A 12,348-nucleotide genomic window follows, 5' to 3' on the forward strand; every position below is an offset into this window, starting at 1 on the left:
CTGGAGTTGCAATGGAAGGTAGACATTTACAGTGAACCAGAACAGGACCAACTGATATACTAAAGAATACGCTTTAAAAAATTAAATGCTGTGTCACTACCCTCCTCTCAAAAGCTGAATTCATTCATTCAAAAGCAGCAAGTAGTGAAACCTGTTAAGTAGCTAAGCAGCTAAAAACAGTTTACCTAGGACTAGTAAAGCCACCAGTATTAGACAAGAAGCAGGCTGATCAGCTTGTCCTGCACACAAACAAGTCATTTGCAGGAAAGGACAGCACTATGCAAGTTTCCAGTATGAGCTTTCCCACAATACACTGATTATCAAAAATATGGAATGTAAACCAGAAAAATAATATCGATACATAAATTATATGGAAGCTGTGTGAAAAGCCTGGAGTGATACAGAGGGGATGGAAAAATCTGTGGCTACACTAACTACACTAACAATGGTAGCAAGAAAATGTTGTTTGGTTGGGAGTTCTTTCTGTTGTTGTCAGACTATGGAATCGTGACTTTCAATAAAGAGAACTCACATGCAGTAACTGACAGGTCAATATTAAATCCACTCCACAACTATGGTGGAGTGCATTTAATTGGTTTTCCCTGGTTACCTGTTTAATAAAGCAGCGTGCAAATTTTGTAGTGTTTCTTCCCTTGAATTAAATTCACCTCCCAAAAGACTTAAAGAGCAATTATAAAAATAGATGTTTGTAGAGAGAGAAAGAAGAAATTATGCATACAAATTATATTTACTACTCAGGCTCCTCAAAGCATCAGCAAGAGAAATAAGCCAGAGCCTGGCAAGGGAGGGCTCATCATACAAGCTTTCAAGGACAAACACTGGTTCAGCATAACAAACATTATCAGCTTTTTTCTGGATATAGAATACAGTTAAAACTGGGTGGAACTCTACTGATGCTGTTTTGAGGACAAGTGTACACAAACCACTTTATAAAATGGCACACATATGGAGCATTCAAGCGATCAGACGCACTGATGGGGTCCAGGCTACTGTGTGGAACAACATAGAAGTCACTCCTTCACGATAAAGCTGCTGTGAATCAAACATTTAGGATCTGGGGGAGAGAAAAGGTAGCCACTTGTCACTTTCAGTCCTGAAAACAAATGACAGTTCAAGTGCTATTATTCCACACTACCAGCAGTTGTTGTAATACCTTAAGCTTTTATCAGCCTGGAAAAATGCACTTATTGCTAAGCTCAAACACCCTACATTAGATTGTATATACTGCTGAGCTACCTGCAGCAGAACAGAATCTCAAATTGCCTCACTCAAAAAGCATAAACAGAAGAGATTAACAAGATACAGCACTATCCAGCGCTCCTATAGAAAACTGGAAAATATACCTACTTTTTCAGATCACCCAGATGTTCACTGAAAAAAAAACAACATGAAGACCATCCAGACCTTCATTACACAGACTCAGTAAGTGAAGACAGGTGGCAGTGAAAAGCAAGGGCCACCAATACTCCTTTTGGGATAGCAGCAAGGATGGTTTGATGATGTAGTATTATATCCAAATATGCAGAAGAACTAAGCAACGCTGAGGCCTGTAAGGCTGCGAAAACTGCACCAGGAACAGGCTGCCCAGTAAAGTGGTGGAATCACCATCCCTGGAAGTGTTCAAAAACCGTGTAGACAAGGCCCTCAGTGATATGGTTTAGTGGTGGTCTTGGCAGTCCTGAGATAATAGTTGGACTTGATGATCTTAAAGGTCTTTTCCAATCTAAGCAATTCTATGATGGACTTCAGCTTCTCTAACGTCCCCATCAAGCAACTGCTGGCTTCTAGTCTGAGCTCAATTTATTTTCTTTTGCAAATGAATGGAGGCAAACACCTTCAATGAGCAATTCATACCACCTGTCTTTGGCTGATAACAACAGGGAGACAATAATAGCCACCCTAGGTAGGAGGAACGTGAAACTGTTCCAAATGAAGACAATAAGCCTGGATCACCCATTTCTCAGCAGCCAGAGAAGCAAAACCAAGCATTCCTTCTACTGTTTACAAGGAAAAAAAGGAAAAAAAATTGAAAAAAAAAAAGGGGGGGGGGAATGTATAAAGAGAAACAAAAAGAAAACAGACAGACTGCTGGCTAGTTACTTCATGTCAAAGCCCATACAGCAAGTAGTGCCTGTCTTCTGGCTAGGTTTGGGGCTTTTGGGGCTGCAGCGCAGTCTCCAGAGGCCTGATGGAATATAGAAGAAATAACTGCCTACAGACAAAGCACCTACCACAGAGCTGTAACAAGATTTACTTCTTGTTTTGACTTTACCAGGAAAGATTAGGTGCACATGGGTAGTTAATTATTTTCATCTGGTGGCGTAGTAGGCAAGGCCCAAATCCAGGCTTTACACATTCATTTCATTGTGTTGATGGAGCTCTCCTGTTTATATCTGCAGCAGATGCTAAAAACGAAACAAACCGCAGCCTCCAAATAAAAACTTGGCATCACAGAGCAGAGTCTTGCTGCCTTTGGCTTTGGTCTGTCTTTTTTAGGAACTCATTTTCATCTCAAATGAGTTTGCCAATGTTTACTTGGACTCTGGGTACAAAGTTTCCTACATTTTTAAACTTTTGCTTTGTCAGTTCCAGTAAGTACTTAAAAAATATAATCTACCCAAGGTTGGAGTCAGACATACCAAACATCGGGGTTTTTTCTGTTTTTATTTTAACACTAGCTTACCAAGAACAACTGGGAGAACTCTGCCTTGGGAGCAATGAAACTCCATTACCTTTCAGCTAACCTATCAACCTGCAGCACCTCCTGCAACGAGACAATGCCTTGAATCTTTGGGATGGGAAGAATGATAAAAATTAAGGTATTTTGCCAGGTTAGATTTGAGTATTTGCAGATGGCTTGCAAAACCTACTTGCTCAATATCATAAAGAAAGCAGTGCCTTTTGTAAAAGCTTCAAATCAAAATTTATAAAGTTAAATTACAAAATTTATCAAATATTTCAGTTATTATTTTAAACACAGAAGTTACTATGACTTCCCTGATCTCATTTCCTATCGTCTTCCAGAAACCCTCATATAATTAATGCTTACTGGAAAAAATGTTCAGCAGAACAAGAGATGTGCTTTGCCATACATGAAGCGTCAGGTTGAAACTTGGGTTCATTGCATTAGTTCACACCAAATATGTCAAATCTTTGCTCTGACCTCAGGCTGCTCAAGTCTGAACAAGTCAGTGGTCTTTGTTAGCTCATGGCACACACTGAACACAGAGACACCAAAATCATCTTTATCAGCCCTTTGCAAAATTGTTATTTACTGAATTCAACTCAGTTAATACTTACTTTATAAACAAACCAGAACCCCCAGTTTTAATAAGACCTTGAAATCAGAACTGGACCACTGGAAGTGCAACACAGTAACAATGATCGTAATTCCAGTATTAATTCATATATTCTTTAATTGCTATTTAATGATACAATAAATCTATTGAAGCTTTTGAAGATTTTATTATGGTTTTATATATCTATATAAAACCACCAAAGCACTTTAACGAATCATGCTTTCTTGTGTAATACATAAAACTAATTTCATACTGTGCTTCTGAAAGTCTATTGTGCTGTTTTTCAAGTTATTTTACAGATGGCACATTTAAAAAAAGAACAATGGAAGCATGAATTTCTAATGACTGCAATGCAACACAGCATCCAAAATATGATGTTTTATTACAACTAACTTAAAGTGTGAGTGCATTATGTAATAAACAATAGCAGTTTGGTCATTTTAATCTCAATCCTGTTTACAACAAAACTAACATTTGTGCTTCACAACCTAAAATCCCATAATATAAACATAAGTTCTCTGCTTCAAAAATCCCAACAAATTACGGTCTGAAAAACATATCTGAAACAGAAGATCAATATTAAATCTACTCACTTTCCTTGAGAATTTCTATATTTGAGACTAATATGACATACCAGACACAATAAGGCACAATGGGTGGTCCACATGAATGAATGCAGTTGCCCATGAAACTTGTTCTCTTCCACAAATATGAAAATATGTACCTCTCAAGATAAATTTTCTCTTAAAAATGAAATACATCCTCTTGTTATGAAAGTCCTATACAAAAATTTAAAATTTACACCATCTGAGCTGCCAAAAAAAATAAAAAAGTGTATAAATTTTCCACAAAACTGTATTTCTCACCAGCACATCCAGCCACTGGAAAAAAGATATCCCAGCACTCTGGAAAAGAAAAGCACTATTTCTCCTGTGTTTAAGACAAAAATATTGTATTCTGCATACAGTAGTGTATTATACTTTAAAAAGCCTAGCACTATTAAAATTACAATATTGATTTGGAAATTATTGGTTCACTGCCTAGATGAAATAAGGCACTTTCCTCCAGTGGGCAGCACTTTTCACATATATGGAGACGATGAATCAGGTTCTGGTTAAAAACAAAAAGGGGCTCAGTGAGGTCCCAGAAGGCGACAGGAACATTTCAACAGCAGGGGAAGACACAGGAGGTAAAACCCGGAGATGAAACTCTACACAGAAGTGGTCACTCTGTCAATGGCATTATTGACCTCGTTTTTGTTTGAATCCAGTCCTTTAGCAGCATTCATATCATTCCGTAAATTCTCCACTGTCTTTTTCATGTTCTTTAATTCTCCAGGGTGTGGAGTGGCTCGCCTTAGAAGTGTTCTCTAAAAATAAACAGCGCAATAAGTGGTTTTGCCTTCGTCTCTTTGAAAAACAACATACACTTTCAAGGCTTTAGCATTCATGTAGCAAATACTAGGTATTGATTTTTTCTCTTTTTTACCCCCCTTTTCTTTTTCAAACTACCGTGCTCTCTGCTGAACATTATTTTTGTAGCTGCTTGTTTACAGAGACAGCGAAAGAGAGTTTCAGAACTGTCTAGAGCAATTTTTTCCTCTCTTGACCTACTAATCTGAAAGCCACTCAAGTGAACTACAATTACAAGTTATGAAGATTCTTTCATAAATATAGTTGGGATTTTTATTTATCTTTTCCCCCAAAACCCATCCAAGTGATGTAAGATCACATTTCAATCAAAAACCATTCAAGATGGTTTTCAAAGAATCCCACAAGACCCTTTTCCAGCATCAAATACATGTTTGTCTGGAGCTCTGTAAGCCTTCCCTATCCCACCACACAGTTTGGTTCTCTTGTCAATTGAGAACAAATAGCTTAAAGGGAAGAACAGGGGGCATTTCTCTCCCATCTTAGACACAAGAACATCTAACATCATTGTGCTGAAACCTTTACAAGGAAAACAAAATTTATGAAAACCCTAGTTAGCATCCAGATTAGAGACCAATAGATCACCAAGAATAATTGCACAAGTATGTATTAGTATAAAACATATATACAATTAACTTTTCAGTTAATTAATCTAAACTGAGCATATTACAGCAGAACTGGTGACCCATGAATGTATTGGTCAAGAATACTTTGGAAATCGGCCCTTCCTCCTCCCCAGTAGGATCATAGACTTCTTTTTCCCCTAAAAAGGTTCTTGCCTCAAGTCAGGCTGTAACACCATGACTTAAAGCAGTATTAATACCTGAGCCTTCGTTACTGCATGGACATTCTCAGATTGTCATAGTTAAGAAGCCTCATTCTGAACTCCCTTAACAGTCAGTCTACAAACCATGCTTGCCACAAACATTTAGTTTCTGCAACCACCTTACTTGAAAACTTAAATATTTGTTTCCCTACAAACTAAGAATTTTTATAGTCACTTTTTAATGTAAGACCATGTTTCTAGTGTGCTACAACCCCAGACAGTGCCATGAAGTATCTCAAGCTGAGCTCTAGATAGAACCACAAGCAAGTTTTTAGAGCATTAGAGAAGTTCACTGAAAATCCATCTGACTGAAGTAGTCTTAACCTTTATAAAGAGTTTTAACTGTTAATGAAAGTTAGTAAAGCTAAAGATCATGTTGCGTTTTGATCTTCAGAACATGCAGAGCCCAATATAACAGAGAGGTCTTATAAGTACAGTGACAGATGTTCCCACATCCTTTGTTTAAGCGGGATACTAATGAGCAGTGTTCTTGCTGTTTACAGACACTATGGTTGTTTCAATGCAAATGGTGGAGGAGGATAACAAAAAAAAAAAAAAGAAGAAATAAAGAGAAAGTATGAGATTGTAAATAGAAATTATAGAGACAAACAATGGAAAAATTAATGGAGACACATGCCAGAGTGCTGGAATCCTAAATTAAACCCTATATACTTTCAGGCAGTAAAGCTTCACAGATGCAAAGAAAGATCCTATCTTGTTTCTGGAAAGAAAACATCCTGAGCAGACACAGGAAAACAAAGCAAAACAAAGACTGTCCTGCATTAGAACATAAAAGTTATATTCAAAGCAGAAAGGAAAAAAAATTAAAAAATAACAAGAAAAAAAGCATTTTAAGTCAATATGAAAAGTTTTGGTAGTCAACATCCGCTAAAAACATCCACAAAAGCATGCAGTTACAGCTGAAATATTTATAGCACAAGAGCTCAGATACTTTTAAAACTTTGCATTAAAGTCACAATGTCTACAAAGATGTGAAAAACATACCATTTCGTTATCCTCTTCATCTTTTTCATCTTCTAAAAAGCGAATTGCACTGACTCTATTCACTGCCCGCTCATTCCATGTTTCATCTGACATTTCATTTACCAAACTCTCCAGTGCACCACATCGTGGTAGGTTATCTGTCAGAATAGTAAAATGTAACTAAAGATTCACAGCAAGTCTGAAACATCAACATGCTATATTTTTAATAACTGCAATATCCAGCCAATCACTCATCTGAGATTTACAATTGTGTATTTCTACTTCTTTTTCCATATAAAACAGAACTTGCATTGATTTTCTATTATCAAATACACACAATAAATAGTTTTTGTATAAATGAGAAATTTCTGTACTTGGACTGTTTTGGGTTTGTGGCAGTTTTAGAGTACTGATTATATGATTTAATATACTTGGCATTATATATGCCTTTTTCTGCATCATGGCTGCCATCTGACATTAGCCAGCTCTTCAAGTGGCTCATTGCTTTTACTGATCTCATCCTTTTAGAATTATGAGGCATGCACATTCTACAGTCTTAATTCCAAGCCATCTACCCTTGAAGCCATGAGATTCTTCCGGACAGCAGGAAATCTAATTTCTAGTAGTCAGACCTTTAGAGAAAGTCAGTCTACCTCAGTTACTCTTCTTGAACTAGATTAATCTCTAAATCTAAAGGGGTTAATTTGTTTTTTAATGCAATTTGTATTCTTCAAATCCAGAAGTGGGCATAAACCAGCCACTTCTACAATTCTACTTCTTTAATGCTTTCTATTTGCTCCAGATGCATAGTACTGAAAGAGTAGAATTAATCTAGGTAAGTTTGGGTACCTATAATACAGATACCTACAGCTGAGCTTTTCTCCTCAGGCTCCCTTTGTACCCAGTGCAAAAGAATCCACATGATTTCTTTTAAGTCTATTCTCGGATGGGATAAATTACTCTCCAGTGGTTACAGCCAAAGTTTAAATATTAGCACAGATGAATCCCCTTGAATGTTCACACACAGCTATAAAAGCTTAAGGACAAAAAACATCCACAAGTTATTGCAGCAGCAACCCAGCCAACAGTGAAAAAGAGTCTATAGTTCCATCTGACAGAGGCAAGTTTTAGCACAAAAGGTAAAAGCAACTTATACTGCAATTTTACAGTTGTTGAAGACTATAACAAAGTTACTGTAAAAAATCTTTGCTTGAAAGAAAACTAGCTTTCTAAGAAGTAAAATGTCTATTACTTACCATGTTCAAGGCCAGGCTAGATGCAGCTTTCAGCAACCTGGTCTAATGGAAGGTGTCCCTGTCTATGGCAGGGAGGTTGGAACTAAATGATCTTTAAAGTTCCTTCCAACCCAAAACATTTTATGAAACTATGATTATTACTAGCTATTCAATTATTTTTGTAGTAAAGAGACTGTAGTTGGAATATCTATGTATTTAAGATGTATAATCAATGTACATAAACATGGGCAACACTATTTGGCCCACTGACAAGCCTCAGAATAATATGATTAAGTGCTCTTCTTCCAGGTCTGTATTTTATTTATTGTAGCTGGTGTCACGGTATTTTCAATAATACTCACAGCCATGTTTTTCAAGCCTTCTGAAAACTAGTCTGATCACTTAAAAAGAACTTTGAAAGTGAAAATTCAATCAGAACTTTGTTACTTTGCTCATTTGAGCTTATGCATGTTTTACAAACCTTTATGGAACAAACAACTCAGTAAACAAAAAAGTTGTACTTCTCTATGTAATGAAAAACTGACTGCAGGCACTCACCTTGGCAACCAGGCTCAGAAGGCATTTGAGGAAGTAATACACATGTTAAAATCTTTTCTCCTGTTTCAGGGTCTGTGTCAGTCTGAAACGTCAGCAAAGGCTGGGACTGGTTATCAGACAACCACAAAGCCTTCAGCTTTAAGGTAGTCAGTGAGATGGGAAGATACGTTAGCCTAGTTCAAAAAAAGAAAAGTAAAAGAGTCAGAGAAATCTCTAGGAGATGTAATAGATGGTCACAAAGTTGACTTTTAAGTATATAACCCTGAGTTGGAATAAACAGGATTGAGATCAATGACTCTAATAGAAGACATTGCAGCAGTCAAACTGCAACTACTCCCTTCTTTCAAAAACAATCTGCAACTTAATTTTATACCGTAATTTTCTGTAGCTGTGAATAACAGATAAAACAATGCTCAGGTTTTACTACTGCAGTAAAATACTGTGGAAGGCAGACAGCTGCTTCTTCTCTGGAGCCTTATATATAAACAACTGCCAGAACAGAAATATGTAAATGCCTATGAGACAATTACATTGCACAGATGAGATGCTATTTGCTTCCACCCCCCACCCCCACCCCCCCCCCCCGTTAACTTCCTACTAAGCAATGAACAAATTCACTGGTTTATGCTTCAATCCATTCCTTTTTTTTGCATTTTGATGTATGAAGCATATCAACTAAGATTTAGGAGAAGCCACAAGGTCAAAGTGGCATTATTTGTTACTTGCACTGCAGCTTTAAGACAAGACACTCGGTGTTAGTGTTGCTTAACATTAAGGCTGGTAGTTTCAGCAGAAACTCTACCAAATGGCCTAGATTCTCAGTTTTAACTCAGAAACACACAGATCCAAAGGTTGTTTTAATCCTATCTTTTTCCTCAGGGTCAAAGCAATCCAGAAAATGCCCTCATGACAACACACTATACTACTTTGGGCCAAGGGGGAAGACTACTTTGACATTTTCAACGGTAATACTAACACAAAAGTCATAACTGTTTTTTTATTGCAGCATTCTTAGATGTAATCTATTTTGTGGCCAGAAAGAATTAAGTAAATCCAGCAAAGGAGCATGACAATACAAAAATCTCTTACCTATTTCCTGCAACATCCAGGACATGAAGTTCAGTGGCTTGTGAAACTTCAGAGGGAATTCGAGATAATCTGTTGTCACGTACAGAAAAGACATTAAGACTGCAGCACCCCCCAATCTATATTAGAGAAGACAAGGGGAAAAAAAAAAAAAAAAGAAAGAAATGTCTGGTTTTGTGGCAGCACGACAGTATAAACAAAGGCATGCAGTACGGGTCACGTAATATGTCATAGCACATTCAAGAGACAATGCCTGCCAGACACTTCACCCAGAGGTACAGACTGCAAACAAGCATTAGCTTAAAATTTAAGTCTGACCTGAAGCAAGTCTACTGGTGAAGTTTCTTGAACATCTGTGACTAATGTATATCTTTAAAATAGGTCAGATTCTGCCTACCTTTTAGAGCCTTCCAGACCAGGAAGAGATCAGTGATCACACAGGTGCCACTTTGTAGTCAACCCTCACAAAGCCTTAACTTTCAACTTCTTCTAGCTTTATGCTTTACATACTAATTCTAGTTCCTCGTCATAACTTCAGATACAGGCAAGTACTATGGGGCTTTAGGGCAAAATGCTAAATACACCAATCAACTCCCAACATTCATAAAGTCCATACAGAGTAATGAAGAGTTCACAAAAACAGTAATATCTTTGATGCCCTGTTTTATTAGAAGCATCTAATTTCAAGACGATTCCCGTATGAACCAGCAAATTTAATCCTCTCTCTCTACCAATTAATACAAAGATAAGCATTTGCTTCCTAAACTAGTTTTTGATGTAAAGGATGGGAGTTTTCAGTTTTACCTTCAAAATACCTGTATTTTGCATCAGAAGTATACGTTTTCAGAAAAATAAACCATCTACACTTGATTAAAAACAACCAACATTCCACTTTTTGTTCCAGATAGCAATACTACTCCTATAAACACCAAGATTATTAGTTTTAGCAACTTGAAAGCTGCTTCAAGTAACTTTGCTCCTGTTCACAAAGGAAACTTACCTTTGTTTATCATATGCAACTTCAAAAAGCACTGCTGTTTGTTTGCCAGTTCCAAAACTCACCATGAGAAGGAAACGAAAATATGTTTCTTCTCTTACTCTAAGTATTAGAGGCAAATACTCTAATACTTAGAGGCAAAACATCCCAATGCCTTTTGAAGCTTGCAAGTTAAGTAGACTGAAAACCTAACTATAGACAGCAAGCCTACTGAAAGATCTTAGATCAAACGTTAGATGACTTCTGTAGTCAAACACATATAAGAAGGTTCTGTCACAATATAGCCAACATGTCACTACATCTTGGTCAGGAGTCCTCAAATCTGAGCTGAAATTATTTATGTGTTCTACTTAACTGTCACTTCTGTCTACAAAATCCACAGTTCAGTCCAAACCCAAGTTTGAAATTACAAATACCACAAAAGCTTTTCTACTAGTCAAAGTAAAAATCTAGTTGATGTAAACTGCTCTATTTACCTAGGAAAAAGCCATTTTTTTAAAGGCTACAACTATGACTTAGAAAATGAAACAAAAACTAATGGAGCATTTATACCCAACTCACCTTCCCTTGTATCATAAATACATTTTAATGGCAGAAAGCAGCAATCAGCCCCCAATCAAGGCTTCTGATTCACAAGCTATTTACAGCACAAAGTTACAGAACAATAACTTAAACAGGGGAAGTTTAGACTGGATATAAGAAGGAAATTCTTTCCTGTTAGGGTGGTGAGGCACTGGAATGGGTTGCCCAGGGAGGTTGTGAATGCTCCATCCCTGGCAGTGTTCAAGGCCAGGTTGGACGAGGCCTTGGGTGATATGGTTTAGTGTGAGGTGTCCCTGCCCACAGCAGGGGGGTTGGAACTAGATGATCTTAAGGTCCTTTCCAACCCTAATGATTCTATGATTCTAATATTCTCTTGACAAAACAAAATCTGGAATGGTTTCCCTTAAATCACTGCACTCTTAAGATGCAGCTATTCCACAAGAGCATCAGCTTTCCCAGGCCTGTGGGTATGATAGGAGCTACAACCTTGTCAGACATTTTAGCTCATGAATCAAAGCCCCTAAAAGAAACAGCACTCAAATTGTGAGCAAACGATTCTGCTCTTCACTTTAAAGCATGTATCAATTCTTAGATTATGTGCTTTGACACATCCACAGAACATAGTGCCATACAGAAAATAATAATATACACACACACACTGTCTCATTGGTGTATCTAACATGAGGAGCTGTGAAAAGCAAGAGATAAATTAGTGAATGTTGATGAGCTAGCAAGTGATGCCCTAACTGCACACAAAGTGTTCAATTTTCCATGAATGAAGTTTGAGCTATTCAGTCTTGGAGCATGGAGATCTAAACAGTTTAGCAGAACAAAGTAAAGCCATGCAGCTCTGATGAGACCCAAACTTCTATACTTGTGACAATGGAAAAATGCAGCAGTGGAACCAGCCGGCCTGAGTCATCATGCATTTAAAGCAGTTTAATGAGAGGTAACAGTAGAACCATGGACTGAATAATACTTACAGGGTTATCAATTTACCTGACCCATAATTTTCCAAGCGGCTAACAATTAAGAAAATATAAGAAATGTTCATTTTTTTTTTTCCATACTGGACAAGAGCATGCCAACAAATGGAGACAAAACATACATTCTTCTACTGCCAAAGAGGGTTAGAACTCCAGAGTTACTTTAACTTCAGTTATTTTAACTTTGCTTTATCAGTCAGTAGGTAATTGTTCAAACATTTTGTATCATTTGGGGGTAGTGAAGACCTTTTTTTAAAAAACAGGGTGGCAGGGGGAGATAACAGATGGATACTGAAATATTTTTAGTGAAACTTTTTAGAAATGCAGGCAGCATCTAAAAAGCAGCATCGGGTGAGATATCACAGAGAAAAAGACAAGCTGAC

The 12,348-nt window shown here is 37.2% G+C and overlaps 1 protein-coding gene across 1 annotated transcript in view; it reads right to left on the minus strand.

Moving 5' to 3' along the window:
• Positions 1–3,419: 3,419 nt before the first annotated feature.
• LRRC1 (leucine rich repeat containing 1) overlaps positions 3,420–12,348 on the minus strand; it is a 70,848-nt gene continuing 61,919 nt past the window's right edge. The window contains exons 11-14 of the mRNA XM_061460624.1: positions 9,443–9,558; positions 8,354–8,526; positions 6,582–6,718; positions 3,420–4,689 (exon numbers count right to left, since the gene is read on the minus strand). Of these exons, the coding sequence (XP_061316608.1) occupies positions 4,531–4,689; positions 6,582–6,718; positions 8,354–8,526; positions 9,443–9,558 (585 nt within the window). The 3' untranslated portion in view covers positions 3,420–4,530. The remainder of the gene's footprint in view (positions 4,690–6,581; positions 6,719–8,353; positions 8,527–9,442; positions 9,559–12,348) is intronic.

This window comes from Pezoporus flaviventris, unplaced genomic scaffold (assembly GCF_033815535.1).
Source record: "Pezoporus flaviventris isolate CSIRO_AGI_PZ_B2104156 unplaced genomic scaffold, CSIRO_AGI_Pfla_v1 ptg000031l, whole genome shotgun sequence".
Classification (NCBI taxonomy): Eukaryota; Metazoa; Chordata; class Aves; order Psittaciformes; family Psittacidae; genus Pezoporus; species Pezoporus flaviventris.